Source organism: Monodon monoceros, unplaced genomic scaffold, assembly GCF_005190385.1.
Source record: "Monodon monoceros isolate NGI ecotype Baffin Bay Population unplaced genomic scaffold, NGI_Narwhal_1 Super_Scaffold_5, whole genome shotgun sequence".
NCBI classification, from domain to species: domain Eukaryota; kingdom Metazoa; phylum Chordata; class Mammalia; order Artiodactyla; family Monodontidae; genus Monodon; species Monodon monoceros.
Window position 1 is genome coordinate 111,277,839 of NW_021703782.1, and position 18,412 is coordinate 111,296,250.

Genomic DNA, 18,412 nt, shown 5'->3' on the forward strand with positions numbered 1-18,412 from the left:
TCGCTTACCTGCCTCTCTGAGCCCAGTACCCCTCCCTAAAGCTAAGGCTGGCTCGGATGAGAACATGTCTCTGTGCACATGGAACACTCAGCCCCAAGTGCTCAGAACTGTTCACCTCTTCCCCCTCTGCCCCCCAGTTCCCGGAATCACATCACACGTGGGCACTCGGCACCAGCTTTAGCCCGTGGACCTAACTTGTGGGAAAGATGCTAAAACCCAGGCCTCTGACCCCCTGCTCAGATCCGCGGGGTGAGGCGGGGGGGCCCTGGGCGGGGGCGGCTCTCTCCCACCTACCTCCATCCCGGCCCTCACCCAGCAGCCCCCAGACAGGACTGGGGAGTTGCCTCTTACCTGGCTTTCTGCGTCCTGTTCCCAGCCAAGGCAGGGAGGCTGGCACTGGCGTTGGGGAATGGGGCCTCGGAGGAGGTGTTGGCCACTCTGTCAGTGCTCAGCTCCAGGTAGGACCCGTTGAGCAGGTAAGCACCGGCTCCCTCGTTCTCCTCGTACTCGACGTAGAGGCTGTCGGCCGGGGAGCCCCTCGGGGCGCCCTGTGCAAAGATGCTGTTGCTGGTCTCATTGAGGGGGACCTCCTTGGAGTCGGAGCCCGTGTCCAGGAGCTGGTCGGAGATGGCGTTGGCTGAGAGGAGCTCCTGGGAGGTAAAACGGGCGCCAGCCTCTTGGTCATCCTGGTGTCCCGCGAGAGCCGTCCCGGTGGCGTTGCCGTCTACAGGGGAGATGGGTGGCTCAACCTCCAGTGCCCCCTCATGGCGGGGCAAGGGCTGCCCTGGGCAGGGGCGGAGCAGGTGTGCTGCAGCAAAGACCTGAACCGGGAAGCGTCCAGAGGCAGGTTTCTGCCCGATGAGCGGACACAGATCGCCCGGCGGAGGCTCGCGAGCCGGCCTGGACAACCTCTTGTTGGGGAGCCTGCTTGACCTCTGCCATGGGTTGGATAGGGTTTCCCCGAAATTCACATCTGCCCCGAACCTCAGAATGTGAGCTTATGTGGAAATAAGACCTTCATAGACATACAGATCTCCAGATGAGATCGTTACGGACCCTATAACTGCAACGCCTGCTGTCCTTTTAAGAAGAGAACACGCAGAGACACACGGACGCAGAGGAGAAGCCGTGTGAAGACAGAGCAGAGTCTGCAGCGATGCGGCCACAAGCCAAGGGACGCCTGCGCCACCGGGAGCTGGAAGCGGCGGGAAGGACCCTCCCCTGGAGCCTCCAGAGGGAGCACAGCCCTGCCGACACCTTGATTCTATTCCATAGACTTCTGGCCTCCAGAACGGGGAGAGAATACGTTTCTGAGGTTTTAAGCCGCCCGGTTGGTGGGAGTTTGCTGCAGGAGCCCCAGGGAACAAATACCGCCTCTAAAGTGTTTCCTACTTGAAGACTCTCAGGGTCTTGGAAACTTGCCCCCAAGTCAGTGAGGGGAGTCTTCTCAAGTCTGCTCTACCCTCCACCCCTCAGCAGGGCTGATGGTCCAGCCCAGCCCCGACGTGTCACTCCACGGCCCTCAGGAGCACAGCCAAGCTGTCAGCATGGGGTCAGGGACTGTGACCCACCGCTGCGTCTTCAGCTGCACCTCCTGCGGCTTCCCCTGGAGCCTGTCCCGCCAGGCTGGCCCTTGCTGGGCCCCTCACCCCCGCCCCTCTCCTATGCCCTCCCCTGGCTAACCCGTACTTGCTCTGGAGCCCTCAGGTCAGGGGTCACCCTCTCCAAGAACTCGAGGTCCTCCCTGTGCCCCTCAGCTGCCCGTCATTCCCTCCCGGAGCTCTGGTCACACCTCGTGCGCTATGCTGTCTGTCTGTCTGTCTGTCTGTCTCCACCGAATGAGTGAGAGCACGGGCTATGGGGCCGGACCATCCTGGATCTGCCCCCAGCCCCTCCGTGGTGGACTGTGTGACGCAGGCAAGACCCCTCCCTCTAAGCCTCAGTCTCCCCACCTGTCAAATGGGGATAACCATACCCACCTGGAGGAAGGTATGTGCAGAGGATGTCTGCTAAGGGCCGGCCCTGGGCCTGCCCGGTCAGCCTGCACGGAACCGGCACCTCTGTCACCCTCTTCTGCAGGTGCCGGGTTCTGAAGACCCTTCACCCGAGGCCCCTCTCCCTGGGAAGCCCCGCCCCACCCCGCCCCTCCTCCTGGTTACCTCGGAAGCCCTTGCCCCTGGGGGGCCCCTCGCAGGCCCTGCCGCTGGCCTGCGCGCACACCTCGTTGGTCTCCTGGCCTTTGCTCAGACCCAGCTCGATCCCCGGGCCCCGGTGGCCGAACAGTCGGTTGTCCAGGCCCAGCTGCTCCGAGGAGGCCTGGCCGTAGAGGGAGCCGTTGTGCTGAAGGAAGCCCACCAGCCCAGCCCCGTCCAGCTCCTGGCTCTCCGCGCTGTCTGAGGCGGGCTCCGAGAAGCCGTAGTAGACGGGTGGGATGCGGTGCGCGTGCGGCGGTTGCAGCAACGTGTACTCAAAGGTGATGGAGGGGCTTCTGCCGTTCTGGTTCCACACCTGGGGGAGGAGGAGAAGTGGGATTCCAAGCCCTCCCTCACCCCAGCCCCTTCCCCACCAGCCTGGAGTGGCTGCCGAGGCCCACTGCCCACAAGCCCCTTGAGGACAGAAGACTCTTGTCCCTGAGCTGCAGAAGGCTTTCCTGCTGCGGCCTGCAGCCGAGTCCTTCCCAGGGACTCACCCTTGACCGAAGAACGCTGCCACGCCCACCCAAGGCTATGCGTGGCCCCAGGGGCAGTCCGTGTCCAAAGACGGGCGAACACGGCCAGGGAAGGGGCAGAGGGAGCCGTCCGCCCCAGGCACAGGAAGTGAAGGGTGCGCGGGGTGCAGAGAATGTTTTAAAGGTAATAAAACCAATTAAAACCCAACCTGCATTTTACTATCACCACGTGCCAGAAATCCCAAGTTATAAGAGTGCACCGTCCCCACCACCTTCCCCCCGGAGCCCCCCACTGCCAGCCAAGCGCAAGTACCAGGGCCGAGGCCCCTGAGGACCGTCCCAGCATCAGAGCTGACTGGGGGATGGGCTGAGGTTTCTGTCGAGACTGCGTCGCCCCCCAGCTTTCCCCCCTGACTGTCCTGCTCCCCCGACTGAGTACTCGCGGCTCTTTCGAGGGACACCGCCTAAGTCAGCTGGTGTCAGAAGCCCCAGGAAGCAGCTCTCAAATGGGAGTTTGGAGCGGGATCCCCCGCCAGCAGGGGTGACGCGAGCCCTCCCTCGCGGTGCATGGACCCCTGAGATCCCCCCAGGTGTCAGGCTGGAATGAGACATCAGAGGAAGAGAATGCGCTTTGGGCGCCATGTCTCAAGTGTTGGGAGTTGGCTGGGCTTGGGGTGTACCTTGAGAAAGGAGAAAGGTCTTCAGAATGTGGCGCTTTGGAGATAGACAGTGAAAGGCTAGGGTGACATCACCACCAAACCTCCAACCTAAGGCCAAGCCAGAGTGCTACCTCCTAGGTGTTACACAGAGACTCGCATGTCCTCCAGCAGGGCCAGAAAAGGTAGAAGAACGTCAGAGAGCCGGGGCATGTTGGCTTCTCCACCTCGCCAAGAGCCCGACCGGGAGGAGACTTGGGGCGTGGGGGTCTGAGTCAATCTGCTTAAAAATTTTGAAATCTCAGATTCCCCTGAATCTTTGAGCCTAAAAAGTGGCCATTCCTCGCTGTTAAGGCCAGCACCTGGCCCTCGCCTGAAGATCGTACGGAGACCTCTGCCTCCCTGAGGGCCTTGCCCACCTCCTCCCCGGGCCACCTGGCTGATGGCTCACGTTAAGCGCCCTCTTCACCTACTCAGGGGAGCCCTGGGGCTGCTCGGGGGAGACGGGGCCATCGGGAACGACCCTGCAGAACCAGCCGCGGCAGAAGCTGAGCCTGGATGGGGGGAGTCTCTCCTGTGGGAGCCCCGGCTCAGGATGGAGGAGGGACCACACTCGCAAGCACCCCGGGGAAGGTGAGGCCAACACACTAAGGGGAGGACCCGTGCTGGCACCACCACAGCAGACGACGGAAGAGGGAGGAAAAGGCTGGAAAAGCCGCCAGGTGACTATTTTCTTCAGGATCACCTGGAGGACGTTCCGGCCGCCACAGTGAAAGGAAGCGTGATGGTGAAGAGTCACCCACGTCAGTCGGAGGGACACCTAGAGGGATGGTGTTGGGTGTCCTCCTAGGCCAGGGCCGGTGGCAGGAGATGCCAGTACAGAGCTGAACTCTCCATGGTAATCAGACAAGGGGGCTCAGGTACTGTAACGAGCAATGAGGTTGACACGGTAGCCAGGGAGCTTGAGCCTTTGGACACAGCTGACAGAACAAAGGACTCCTAGGGGACAAATGCATGGGCCCAGCAAAGGTTCTTCTCAATCTGTATGATCAGAAGAAATCACGGGTGGATGATCGCAAAGCAGACGGCAGCTGCCACATAAACGTCACAGTCCCTGCCCAGTTTCCTGGACCACTTTCTAGACCCAGAATCTGCTGGAGGATGGAACAGCCAGGTCCCCGGGAAGAAGGATCCCCAATTGGTTGATATGGTCATGATCCCCCCAGTTCCACCAAAGAGCCCACAGCTATTTACTTGGTGAGCTGCTCAGTGGAGAAACGGGTAGACATTGTAGGACCAGGGTTCAAGTTGTCATTGTTAACCAGGGACCCAAAGCATCATTACTGTCCCCTTTACGGTGAGAGCACGTGGATGACAAGTAATGGCCCAAACAAGGCCCAGGTCTGGTTGACAGTCTATCCGCTGGATCCAAGGCTCACCCAGCCCCCAGACGCATAACTGGGAGTCAGCAGAACTCTCCTGTTGGCTCCTTGACCTGGGCGGGGAGTAAATCAGAAACCATATTGCACCCTGGGGGGAAAACACAGAGATTAGCGCCGCTCAAAGACCTAAAGGATGCAGGGGTGCTGACCCCATCATAGCCCCCATTTCATTCAACAGTTTGGCCCCTACAAAAGCAAGACAGATCCAGGAGGGTGACAGTGGATTCCTGCAAGCTCAACCGAGCAGCAGCCCCAGTTGCAGCTTTGGGACAGATACGGCATCCTTTCTAGAGCGGATTAACCTGCCCTCAAGTTGACCATCTGGCAAATTCTTTTCTACCCCCATCAGGAAGGAGAAGCAGAAGAGCTCTGTTTCACACATTTAGAGTTCTGACCCAGGGCTATGGTTGACTCTCCCGCTTCCCGTCATAACGCGCGGTACAAACGGGTCTGGGCCGTCCTACAGAACATGACATTGGTCCTCTACATTGACGACATCACGTTTATCAGACCTGATGAGCAGGAAGGGGCACTGGAGGCCTTGGTAAAACATACGTATTCCAGAGGATCGGAGATTAACCCCTGTGAAGACTGGCCCCACATCAGTGAAAATCTCAGGGTCCAGTACTCTAGGGCGGCACAAGACATCTCCTTGAAAATAAAGGGAAACTTATCAGATCTCATGCCCCCAGTCGTGAAGAATTTAGGACACAACATATTCCGCACCAGGGAATATTGGTCCAATCCATATACTGGATTTGCCTTGAGTGGGGTCCTGAGGAGAAAGGGCTCTGCAGGAGGCCCAGGCTGTGATGCAAGCAGCCCACCACCTGGACTGTAATACCCAGCAGCCCCTGCAGTAATAAAGGTGTCTGTGGTGGGGAAAGATGGACTGTGGAGTTTCTGGCAAACTTTGCTAAGAAAATGATAACGTAGACCCCTAGTATTCTAGAGGAAGGCCATATCACCTAAAATAAATAGACGTTATTTGAAAAAGCCTCCTGGTGTGCTATCAGACCCCACTAGAGATGACCCTTTGCCCACAGGACATCAAGTGACCCACACAGCTAGAGCCGAACATTATAACACGAGGCCTCTCAACTCCGTTAAGTTACGGGGTCAGGAGGGCCCAGCAGCAATCCAGGACTAGAGGGACAGAAAAGTGGGTGACCCAACCTCCCAGCATCCGGGACTCTGGTGCCAGCATCCCTCTCTCAGCTCACAGCTACAGCTGCACGGAGTACCCTTAGGGTGAAGACAGAGAGGAGCGAAATGGCAAAACTTGGCTCCGAGCTGCGTCAGCTTGGTCTGGGGGTGCGAGCTGAAAATGGGATAGCCCTGAAGAGTTGCTGTGAAGGAAAATCCTCCCAGAGGGCTTCAGGCCGTACATATAAGGTGGCCACCCAACTTGTTTGGAAGGCAGAGTGGCCCTAAGTAAGAATAAATACTGACTCGTGGACAGTGTACTTGGCTTGGCCGGTTGGTCGGGAGCCTGGATGGAAAAGACTTTAAGATCGGGCATGAGGAGGTCTGCAGAAGACACGCGCAGTTGGATCAGTGGCGGAGACGTAACATGTGAAGGCCTCTGGATCACCTGTTAACGCACACTACAGGGCGCCCACCCTGGGAGGGGCACGAAACAAACGGGTGAGAGATAGAACGTCTTTGCCACCTGCCATGGGCCAGCCTCTGGCATTGGTCAGGTGGGTGGGCTCTGTGCCCACCGTATCCCTCAGCTTCCACGAAAGCCGGCAGGCCTCCAAGAGCCTCTTGACATCACATGATTTCAGTGATAATTCCTCTGCATTTTCAGATCTGGGGCACCAAGCGGCAATGCCATTCACTTCTAGACAGTAGCCACGGGAAAAGTCCCGGCAAGCTGGCCATAACAAGCCAAGCTCTCTTGCCCTCTGCTCACGCCCCATGCACTCCCCCCAGGAGCCATGAGCATCCTGGGTGCAGCATCAGGGGGACAGCCGTGACAAGCACTGCCATGGTCCCTCAGCATCAAGGACCTGGCAGGAATGCCACAGTGTCCATGGGGCCGAGGGTAGGGAACTCCATGGGGGGCTTGAACCCCAACCTGTGGAGTGGGGAGTGGGTCCTGCATCCCTGTACCCCATCCAGCCTTCTGTCCTCATCTCCCCACACAGTTCCTGATGCCCTGCACAGAACCTCCTGCTGTGCACATCCTCCAAGGGTGCTAACAGAGGGAAGGAAGGAAAGAAGGAGGGAAGGAAGGAAGGAAGGAAGGAAGGAGGGAGGGAGGGAGGGAGGGAGGGGAGAGGAGGGTCACACAAGTGAGAGTGTGAGTCAGCAGGTGCTTGGGTGAACAAGTGAACAGGTAAATGAATTAATGAGTAAATGGGAGACTAGCGAAGGAATGAAAATCTGAGTGAGGGCTGGGTTGAGGGAGTGACTCAGTGAGTGAACGAGGGACTGAAGGAATGAGGCCCACCCCGAGATGCGCGGAGGCGCTGGCCCGGAAGCCCCCCGCCTGCTGCCGGCTTCTGGGGAAGCCCCGGAGCCGCGGCCCACGCACCATGACGTTCAGGCCCTGGTTGGTGGGCCCCTGCGCCACGATGTACTCGATTCCCGTCTCGTACACGTCCATGGGCCGCCGGTACTTGACCACGGTGCCGGCGATGTTGAAGTTCTTGGGGCTGTCCACCTTGAAGTTGCCATTGAAGAAGTAGTAGCCAGCTTCATCTGCAAGAGCTGAAAGGGCACAGCTGCCTGGTCACCTGAGCCGGAGCGGCCGGAGTGGGGATGGGAGGGGGGGGATAGGACCTCGCACTCGGGACCTCTGGCCAACCTGTGGATCCCTGTGACCCTCCCCAAACACCCAAAGACAGGAAACACCACGTCGTGGGAGTGGGACGCTCTGTTTGCACACGGCATGTGGCCCTGGCCAGGGAGATGTGGGTCCTCCTTCCTATCAGCCTAAAATAAACAAGGGCTTGTCTGGACGACTGAGGGTGGCTGGCCCAGGGCCCACTTGGTCCTGCCGTTCCGGCCGCCTCCAAAGGGGCTGGGGCTGAGAGGTGATGTGGAGCATAGGGACCAAGCGACCAGGTCGAGACACACGCTGGACAGCAGGTGTCCGCCAGGTTGGGGCAGGGCCACCCTGCCTGGCTCTGCTGCAGACTTCCCCATGTGAGCCGGGCTGACTTGGCACCCCCAGCTTCCCCTCCCCTGACACGGGGAGGGGACCGTAGTGCCCCACCAGGGCCCAGGCCGAGCAACACTGCAGCCCTGTCCCAGCGGCCCCAGCAGGCCCTACCCGACCCCAAGCTGACCAGTTCCGTGCTCTCGCTGGGAGCATGACATTCTGCCTCCCAGACCGGGGGACCCGGCTGACCGTTGGCCGGATCGGCCCATTCCACCCCGGTGTGGCTCCCAGTCAGCCTCTCTCTGAGGCGGGGTGCCGGTGGACACTTGGAACCAAGGACTTCAGAAGGACATCCACTCCCAGAACTGGAGCGCGATGACGCCCAGACAGCGGGAATGCACGTGCGGCCCCCCGCAATGGGCTGGGACATCTGTCCAGAGGCGGGACGGCTGGCCCTCCCTGGGAGCCCCGGGGCCGTGGGGCGGGGCTCCACCTCGGGGACAGTGTGTCTTCCAGAGGGTTTCTTTAGAGCCCGTGCCAGGAACTGGCCCGAAGGTGGGGAAGAGTTCAGCTTCCAAAGCTTCTGATGCAACTCCAAGCAGAGGAGACGGGCGGTTCATTTATTATCAGGCAGACGCAGCAAGCAGGACGCGTCTGCTGGAAAAACACCCTCCGTGTGGCAACGTTGAAAACTAACGGGGATAAGAGCGGGAGCTGGGCGAGGAGGACACGGACGGGCTGGGTCTGTGCACAGGGTTAAATCCCCGGCCCGAGTCCAAACCTGTTTCCTGACAGTAACGACCTTCCTTCCTGCGGCTTTCCCAGTGCTCTGAGGCGGCCCTTGGTATTTCCACGCGTCTGTTTCAAGAACGATGGCTTTGCAGCCAGCTCTGGGAACACGGTGTTTCCTGGCCTCACCACCCTCCCAGCGGGCCACAGAGCAACCGGCCTGGCAGAGGCCTGGCCCCCGTGCTCGGGCCGCAGGGGCTGGGGCCTGGAGCGTGCAGACCCGCCGGCTGGGGGCTGGGGCTCAGGGCCCCAGGCACTGGGGCCCCAGGGCCTGAAGGGCTGAGAGCCCGTGCTGAGTTCAACCTTGAGGACCTTTAGCAAAGACCCACCCTCCACCCCAGCGTTCCCTTAGAAGGGTGGTCACACCCCACCAGCCCTGGCCCCCGAGAAGCTGCCCTGAGAGGGAGGGAGGTGAGCCCTGCCCGGGTCCCCCACCTGCCCTGTGCAGATCGGCTCACAGATGTTAGTATCTGCCCTCCTTGGCCAGAAGGGGCTCCCCCGGGGGTGCAGACAAGGTGCATTGCCCCGCCAACAGCCCACTACACAGGGAGCCCTTCCAGAAATTGTCACCAACGTGGGGCCTCACCGCCTCAGCCACCATGCAAATGACTCCACAATCCTCAAGGACCCCTACTGAATCCAGCTTCCCACCAGAGACGGTCCAGTAGCCAAAACATCAACTCGAGGGCCCCAGATGGGAGTTTGAATCCCACCCCTGCTTCTCGTCACCCTTGGCCTCAGACTGGCCACCTACTCCTTCTCGCTCTGCCTCAACCTTCTCAGCCCCAGAGTCTCACTCCTCGGACCTGGGGGGGCAGCGGGGGGAGCAGAGAGGCCGCCGCCAGCACCTCCAGCTTTTGCCTGTGCCTTGCCCTCCAGGGACAGGGAACTCACTACCTGAGTCATGACCCCCTCCATTATTAAGCAACTCTGAGTGCAAGACCTCTGCACACATAGGGGTGAGGTCAGCTTCCCTACGACCCCCCCCCCCCCACCGCCACCACATGCTACACACATGCACCCACTCAGGTCAAGCTCTGGCTTCTGGGGCCATCCCTCTCCTGCAAGAAGGGACCCAAGGTCAAGTGTCCCCTGTCCACTCATAACCCACACATTTCACCCCATGCAAAACGATAAGCCCCTATGAAGCCACCCAGGCCCCACATACACACCTAGGACGTCCGCAGACTTTTTCCGCTCCACAATCTGGATGTCTCGGGCGCCGGCCGGGATGTGGGTCACCAGAGAGTAACCTGGGGGACACGGAACAACGGTGAGCGGCAGGCCGGCTGTGGCCACTGCCTCTCGATTGCAGGACGGCAGTCACCACCCTCCTGCACTCCTGGCGGGTGAGGGGCAGCGTCTAAGGGCAGCCCCTCCCCGCTGCCAGAGCTGTGCACCTGGGGCCCAAGAGGCAAGTCCAGGACCTGGCGGAACACGCCCTGCCACGGGAGAGCTGACCCACCGCTCCGGCACGGCCCCAGCATTCCCCGCTTCCGAGACACTTTCCTACCAAGGCTGTGGGAGATGCTCCCTGGTACCTGCCCTGTTCCTTCCGAGGCACACCACAGGCCACAGGGACCGTAAGTCTGCTGGAGTCAACATACTTGGGTCCTGCTCTGCCACTACCACCAAGGTGACCCTGAGCAGGCTGCTGCAGCACTTGGGCCTCAGTTTTCTCGCCTGTACAGGGATGACGGCCCCCACTCTAGATGACGGAGGAGAGTCTGGGTAGCACAGAGCCCGGCCCCGAGGACGTCATCACCGGTGCTATTTTAGAAACCCACGTTGTCATACCATCACGTTGATTTTAAAGGCTTGCTACATTCAAAGGTGTAAATGAGGAAGTATGAGGCCCCAGCTCAGGGCCTGTCATCGAAGGCCCCAGTCAGGTGGGGCGGCAGCCACGGAGACCCTCACAGAGCCCCCCACAAAGGGACCAAGGGTCTTGGGGGGCAGAGGTCTGAGGAAGGGACCGTGCTGCCAGCAGGTGGTAGAGGGTTTGCTGGGAGAAGGAGGGAGTTTTTTTAAAGCCCTCAGAATGAAAAGCCGTCCGGGAGAAGGTGGCGAGGGGCTTCTTGAATCAGGTTTGCTGGGCCGATGCCCAAGTCACCCGAGGGGCACGTGGGCCCGCCTGCCAGGTGAGCCGCTCCTGCCAGCCGCCCCCCTTTACAGCCCCCTGAAGACCCTGAGCTGGTCCTTCCAGCCCGCGGGGAGCCCCTAAACGCCTAACCACTGGCTCTCTTGGCAGGAGGACAGGAGCAGCTGTGACCTGCAGTATCGGCCGATTTCCAGAGGACAAGCGCTTCCACCCACCGTGGCCGATGTCAAGCTGCCAGCTTGTGTCGCTGGGCGCAGAGTCGGGAAAAGGGACACAGTCGTTTACCTGCTGCCCTAGTATTTCCAGCTGACAGACACAAGAGTTATAGAGGTAAAACGATTAGGAAATGATGACTTTGCTTAAATACCATTTACTTAAATGAAGTTTTATATGTGTTAGTTTTTAAATTAGCACACAGCTCCGAGATTCTTCACCATAGCTACCTCGCACACATCTACCAGGGGAGCATGTGGGTCAGTGCTTAGGACCACAGACCCGGGAGCAAGCTGTCTGCGTTCACACCCACCTCTGCCTCTTCTGGCTATGTGACTTTAACCCAGTTTCTTAACCTCTCTGTTTCCACATCTATAAAATGACAACAGTGGTAGTCCCCACCCGGAGTCAAGCGCTGGGAGCGAGTTAACCGTGCAGTGCACTTGGTAGAGTTACAGGTGGGCTTGGTTAAGGGTCAGCCCCGGGCCCCCAAGCTGAGAGCTCCACGTGGGCATGAACCTTACTGCCGCACCTGGCACCCAGGAGGCGCTCAGAAAGAGACGCACCCTCTGAACCCTGCCCCTGCCAGCTCCACGCCCCAGGATCTGGCGGAAGGTCCCAAAAGCAGGTTTGTGAAAGGAAGGGAGGAAAGGCGCGATGTCTTTGCCTGCGCCCCTCCCACAGCGAGGCCTCTGAAGAAAGCGGCCTCTGCCCACTGTGCTCGCCCTGCCTTATTCAGACCCCTGCCCGGCTGGGCTTCCGCTAAAGACACCCCTCCTTTCCTTACCCTGCCTCTCCTCAGTCGGCATGTCCATCCCTGGGTCTCTCGTCCAAGCCCTATAACTCTAACTCCGAAATTGTCTGTCCCCTCCACCTCCGGGACACGTGGGGGTCCTGACAGCCAGGTCCTTGGGGGCTCTCAAGGGGTTGGCTCTAGTCCAGACGCACCTGGCCTCACTGAGGGACCTCGAGCCAGCAATTCCTACCCTGGGCCTCAATTTCCCCATCTGTCAAATGGGTTTCAAGCTGCCCTACCTTTCCCAGTCTGGAGGCTGTGATAACCCAGTTTAATCCCACAGGCATTAACTGAGACCCAGGAATGTATTCAGTTCAAGACTGAGTATTATAAGCAATATCCTTCCAAAAGTGCAAAATCCTGTCACAGGCACAGACCCCCTGCCCGCCCCTCCCCCAACCCCCAGGAGGGCCGGCTCTGCGCTGCGGCCGGCGCGGAGCTGGCGGGAGCCTGGACCCCTTCAGCCCTTGAAACTCGGGTTTGAGAGCTTAGGCCCCAGAATCTGTGCGCCCAGACCTCAATCTCATATCAGCGGTGAGGACGGAACGCGTGCCTCAGTTTCCCCCTTTTAAGGATGGTATTAACATCTCCCTGAAGGCTGCGCTTGGGTCAAATGTGGTCCCCAATCCCTGTGAGCACTGCGGCACCTGGTATCCAGGAGGTGCTCAACACAGAGCTGCTGCTCTTCCTGTAGCCAATGGGGGCCTTACAGAGCCACTGGCCAGCCCTGCTGGGCCTGGGTGGAGGATCGGGGGGCCCAGGAGGGGAAGGACCCTGCACAGTCACTTAGCAGCCGGCGGCAGGATCCCACGGGCCCTGGACCCAGAGCGGCAGGGGCTCTTACCCAGGTGGGTGTTCCCCTTGCGGTAGTTGCCTGTCACGTGGGTGCAGCTGCTTCCGTCCCCCTGGCAGACGCCACACTTGTCCAGCGTGTGGGTGGAGAAGAGCACCCCGTCACAGCCGATGGGCTGCAGGAAGGGAGGCGGAGAGGCTGCTGGGAGGGCGCTGAGGCCCGGGCCCCGGGGCCGCCACTGCCTGGGTGGACAGGTGGGCGGCCGGCGCAAGGAGACCGGTGGTACTTCTGCTACAATGTTGAACAACCTCACATTTTCCAGACACGCAGACCCCTCGCAGGTCGGCAAGCTTGCAGGACGTGCCGTCGCGGGCGGGGACCATGAGTTGGCGCTGGCCGTCCACAGTGGTGCAGTGCAGGTCGCACGGCTTGCTGGAGATGTGCACATAGTCATCTGATGGCGGAGACAGGGTCTCAGTGCGGCTGGCGGGGCCAGAGTCAGGGACCTCCCCTCCCCCGCACTGAGACGGCACTTCTTTCATGGCACAGATGGGGAAACGGAGGCCTGGAGAATGGAAAGAACTTGCCTGGGGTCTCAGTGGCAGAAACGGACCAAGATGCAGGTGATCTGGCCCAGCCCAGGCTCTGGAAGTCCAGCCTCTGCCGCCCTGTGAGTGGGGGGCAGTGTCCCCTCTGCAGGAGGTCTGAGCCGACTTGATGGCCCTGGGCTGCCGGTCCTGGGGACCCTGCACTTACCCGGTGAGCGGGAGAGGCCAAGTCATTTACACTGCCGCCTGAACTACTTATGACCTTGGACAAGACCCCCCCGCCGCCACCTCTGGGCCTGTTTCCCCACCTGCCTACCCACTGGACGAGGACATTCCCTCCCACAGGCCCCAGGAAGTGACCATCAGGTAGAGATCCTGCCAGAGAATTCCCTGCTGGGTGGCCCAGGGCCACAGTACCAGGATAGAGTGGCTTCCACTGGTGCGTCCGCCCGTTGTACACACGGGAGTTGAAGGAGATGCACTGCTCCTCGCGGAAGCTCCTCCCGTCCGGCGGACACTCCTGGGAAGCGGGAAGACAGGGCGGGAGGCTCTGGGAGGGACTCGGCCCGACAAAAGCATTTTTGTCCAGGCAGAGCAGGAAGTGGCTCTCCTCCTTACTCTCCGTCTCTCGGGCTCTCTGGAAGGAGGGAGGGAGGACCAGGCCTCCAGCACCCACGTGTGCTGGCCCTCCCTGTGCTCTGGGCTGGATCCTTTCAGCCCCACCGCCCCGGCCTTCTCCCAGGCTGCACATGGAGCGGCAGGGACACCGGCCTCGGCGGTGCTCGCGCGGGGTCCCCACTCGCCCCGCGTCCTCGGGCAGGGGCCCATCTACGTGTCCGCAGCCATAGCCACAGTGCCTGGGACACGGGCACTGACTGCGTGGGCCTGACTTCGTAGAAGAGGAGCCCGTGGGGCAGAGGGGAGGGGCCTGTGCGGGGCCCAGCTGCTCACGCCACGGCCAGAAGCCGAACTGGGCCAGGGCTCCCTCCCGAGCTCACGTCAGGAGGGCAGCTGACTGGTGAGGCCAGCACAGAGGTCATGGCCGCTCGCCTCCCTCCAGCCCCTAACTCCCCCCACGGGCCCACACAGACACACGGACGCAGGGACATGGGGACACGCACAGCATCATCTCTCTGCCCCGCCCCCCGTCCCGGGGGTCCGGTTCAGACTGGCTTTGGCCCCATCGAGAGGTGACCGGAGGGTGAGCCAGAGTCAGCACCTCCTGCCCAGACCCGGCCACCTCGGTGCAGCACGCGACTGACAAAGAAGGCTTGGGTGCTGAGGGCGTAGAGAGCAGAGGTGGGCGCACAGGGGGGATGCCGGTGACTCCAGTCCCCCGGGGATGCCGGTGAGCAGGGTTCACGCTGAGCGCAGGGGCCGCGTGCGCCCCTAGACCCCAGACCTTGAGGTCGTGCTGGAGTTCCGCCAGCAGAAATGGGTCCTTTTCCCCTCAGGTGCCCGCAGCCCGCGGTGGGCACCACAAATTTGATTTGATGCCGGAAGGGGGGATTCTGAGCCCGGGGTCCCTCACCACCCTTCTCTTCAACAGGGTGTAAGTGGCAAGCCCTGGACAGAGTGTCCAGAGGGCTCAGGGCCACCGGGAAGCTGACCTGACACCTGCCAGAGAAGGGGGATGGGGGAGGGGGTCCCGGCTGGCGGAGCCTCACCTGTACTCTGCAGAGCTGGTACCTCTTGGACGTGCCCGTGCAGGTCCGGTTCCCAGTGCCCATGACAGACGTCCTCCTGGCGGGAGGACACGGGCTGCAGCCCTGACCCTGCTTCTGCTCCTGGGCGGCCTCTGGGCTACTCCTCCACCACGCTGCCCCCGAGCCTGCTCTGATTCCTCTGACCGAGGCCTCCTTCCTCCCCACTCAAGCCCCGCCGCTGCACCAGAGCCCTCTCACGTCACAGGTATTCAGGTAGTTAGAGGGTGCTTCTTAGCCCCTTATTGGGGGGGGGGTGAGATCCAATTCACCTCTCTATCCCCAGCACACAGCAGAGGGTCTTAGGACACAGAGTTAGTAACAAAATAACAACATTTACCATGTATGGGCCCTGCGCTGCGGTGCATACACACACACTGTCTCTCGTATGCTCAGAAATGTCAGGTGGGCTCGAGCATAAGCTCCAGGCCACAAATGAGGAAACTGATGCTCAGAGAGGTTAAGTGACTTGCCCAAGGTCACACAGCTAGGAAGTAGCCAAGGCAAGATTTGAACCCAGGTCTGGCCAACAGTAACCACTGCACTTTATGCTTTCCCCCTGTTTATTCAACTCAGGTCTTCAGAAGAGAAACCCAGGGTGGGCCTGACCCCTCACTGAAAGATCCCTAGGAATGGAGCAGGACGAACCCCAGGACGCTGTTACCTGGGACCCAACAGAAGCCACGTCCCCAACGGAGGCCAATGAAAAGACTGACTTGCTCACCTGGCCTGTGCAGCCTCAAACTGAAGACCCCTCTCCCAGCCCGAGACACCCCCACCTCCCAGGCCTCCCTTTCCCGTGCAGGCGGCCCCACTTTCACGCCAGCCCCTCAGGGCCACGTGCTCAAGCCCCGCACCTCTGCTGCAGGCAGTGCCGCTCCTGGGACGTCACCCCAGCCCCGCAGCTGCGGGAACATGCCGTCCACTTGGTCCACTCTCCCCACCAGTAGGCGGTGGCATCAGTGCCCGCCTCCAGGCTGTTGGATGTTGGGCTGTTGTCCTGGGTGAGAGGCCCCACGACAGTTAGAAGGAGGCTGGAGCACCTGGCCGGACGGGCCTGCCGTCCCCGTGCCCTGGACAGGAGGACACAGCCCCCTGGGTGGGTTGCTCGAAGCCTAGGCTCAGATCTCCAGGGCGGTCTCTGGGGGACCCCCCAGGGAGCTGTGGGCCTCAGGTCCTGCCCCATCTGGGGATCTGGAACATCCTGGGAGCTTGGCGGGATCCTGAGGCTGAACCTAACCATCCTTTCTTTTCCCCGAGTAGCCTGGGTTCTGCAGGACCCAAACCCGCCCGTCTACACGCCACACTCCGGGGCTTCTCTCAGAAGGTGAGCAGTCAGCCCCTGTCCTGCCGAATCAGCGAGGACTCTGGAGTGGCCGGAGCCCCGCACTCAGGGGCTGGCCTCACTGGCTTGTAAGGCACGTTCCTGGGAGCGGGAGGGGATCTGGGAAGGCACTCCAGGACCCCCGGACCCCTGCCCCTCGTCTGCCACCCAGCCCTCAGCGTCAGCCCACCTGGGCAAAGGATCGTGCTCCCCACTCACCACGGCCCCTGTGGACGATGCACCCCCAGCCACAAGTGCCACAGCCAGCAGGGACCAGGCCCAGCCTGAAGGCTGCCACCCGCCATCCATCCTAGGGAGCAAGGGCACAGTCACTGCCAGGCCAGGTCCAGCTCCGCTTGCAGCTGGCTGGAGTCCGCTTTGGGGAGAAGCTCCCGGAGCCCACCCAGTGCTAAGGCCTGAGGTTATCTGGGATTGGTTGGTAGTGGCGGTCTGGTGGCCCTGTTGGGAGAGCTCGATGAGTGATTAGAGATGCCTGCACGGGCTTGAGACACCAGGGTGGTGGTGTACACGCTAAGCCTGTACCACCTGATCTGAGGGCATCTGGGGACATGGGCCACGCTTTGCCTCTGAATAACTGAGCTGCCTGGAGAACGCCTGGGGAGAAACCCAGGGACACCTATAGGCCCGGGCTGCATCCATTGGATGAAGGAGCTGAGGGTCGATCCATTACCTTGGCCGGTACACCCGACCCAAGCAAGAGCACCTTGGGATTTTTATCTGTTCAGCACTTGCTGGCCACGTGGGAGAATGATCCTTTCCATCGGCTACATGGAGCTGCTGGAGGGGGCCGTGGACGCCACAGACTCTGCCAGGCCCTCTCCCTCCCTGGACACAGCTTCCCCCTGCCCTGAGGGACCCCACGCTGGGCAGAGCCCAGGCGTCTGTGCCCCCTCCTTCCCAAGAGAAGGCACGGCACACAGCTCGTGCCTCTGGAGTGTTGGAGTGCGGGTGGCCTAGGACCGCGGGGCTGTCTCCCAAGAAGCCAGCACCCTCAGCCCAGAACACTGCTGGACCTCCGTGCCAGGGGTCAAATCAAGGGGAGCCTGCAGCCTCCTGGGCCCTCAGCCTCCCCTATCTGTCCCTGAGACGGAGGAGTGGGGCCTACAGTGGCCTCTGTCCAGGGTTTGTCTCAGGTCCTGAGTGTCACTTGCCAGAGGGTTGGAGGAGTTTCCGAAGCCATCAAGCCCATCCCCCTAGAGCCTGGAACCAGAGAGGGGAGCCAACTTGCCCAAAGCAACACAGCCAGGTGGCCGACCAGCCCCCAGACCCCAGAGCAAACTCAGGGACTAATTCCAGGGAAAGTAGGCCGGAGAGCCCCCCTCCCCCATGCCCGCCAGCCCTGAAACTAAGTCCACATCTGCCCCCTTCTCTCCTCCTTCAAACCCTCGTTTCCGCACAGCTCAAGCACCTGCAAATTTTCAAGAGTTACGCCAATGACACCCTCACACCCCAAGAATGTCTCTGCCCTCTCTCTGCCCCAGGCAAGGCGGCAGTACACCCCAGAGCCTGGAGCCAGAGCCCTCGAGATCCGCACCTCCCGGCCGCCAGCCTGCCACCGCTCCAGCCGGCTGCCGCCCCTCCCCCGCAGGCCTCCATCTACACCCCCCAGCCTCCCGAAGGCACAGAGGCCCCTCGGCATCCCATTGGCTAGTCTGTGCCCCGGCTCCTGCCTGCAGGCTGAAGACAGGTGCTGAGCGGCTGCACACTTGGTTTTCATTAAGGCTCCCAGACACCACTGGCTGCAGGCCAGGCCCGGCTCACGCGGGACCCATCCCTCCCTGGGGTCCAAAAACAGCCACCGGGCGGCGGGAGAGACTTGCCGTGCAAACAAGGGCTTCAGGCGCGGTAGGCTAGGAGCTGAGGGGCCCCCCCGCGCCCGCGCTCGGAGGGTCTGGACCCCTCCCCACCAGCCCTGCTCCTGTTACATAACGGCTCCCCCGAGGGGCCCGGGGATGCCATGCATGCACTTGGGGCTGCATCTCGTGCCCTGGCAGGGCTGCGGTGGGAAGCGGGATGGCGGGGAGGAGGCCTACCTGGCCGGGGGTCAGCAGGTTGTCCTCGGAAGAAAGGGGCCGAGCCTCTGCTGCGGGCAGGCGGCGCCAGGTGCGCGGTGTGGGGGAGCCTCGGGGCGCAGAGGGCTGCGGGCTGGGCCTCTCTCCCTTCCTTCTCCTCCCTCTCGCCGCCTCCCTCCTCCACTTCAAAGAGCACCCACGAGAGGGGGTTCCCGGGAGGCGCGCAGCCCAGTG

General features: G+C 61.3%; 1 protein-coding gene across 10 annotated transcripts in view; it reads right to left on the reverse strand.

The window, feature by feature from the left end:
• The window catches only part of ADAMTSL2 (ADAMTS like 2), a 34,203-nt gene extending 15,791 nt beyond the window's left edge, over positions 1–18,412 (reverse strand). The window contains exons 1-11 of one of the 10 annotated variants that reach the window (XM_029202493.1): positions 18,200–18,412; positions 16,365–16,455; positions 15,679–15,821; positions 14,786–14,861; positions 13,536–13,638; positions 12,879–13,024; positions 12,622–12,745; positions 9,840–9,920; positions 7,309–7,484; positions 2,160–2,508; positions 352–724 (exon numbers count right to left, since the gene is read on the reverse strand). In XM_029202493.1, coding sequence (XP_029058326.1) covers positions 352–724; positions 2,160–2,508; positions 7,309–7,484; positions 9,840–9,920; positions 12,622–12,745; positions 12,879–13,024; positions 13,536–13,638; positions 14,786–14,861; positions 15,679–15,821; positions 16,365–16,454 — 1,661 coding nt within the window. In that variant the 5' untranslated portion in view covers position 16,455; positions 18,200–18,412. Of the gene's footprint in view, positions 1–351; positions 725–2,159; positions 2,509–7,308; positions 7,485–9,839; positions 9,921–12,621; positions 12,746–12,878; positions 13,025–13,157; positions 14,862–15,678; positions 16,328–16,364; positions 16,456–18,199 lie in introns of those variants that run through there. The other 9 variants (XM_029202487.1, XM_029202485.1, XM_029202488.1 and 6 more) reach the window with 9 other exon arrangements.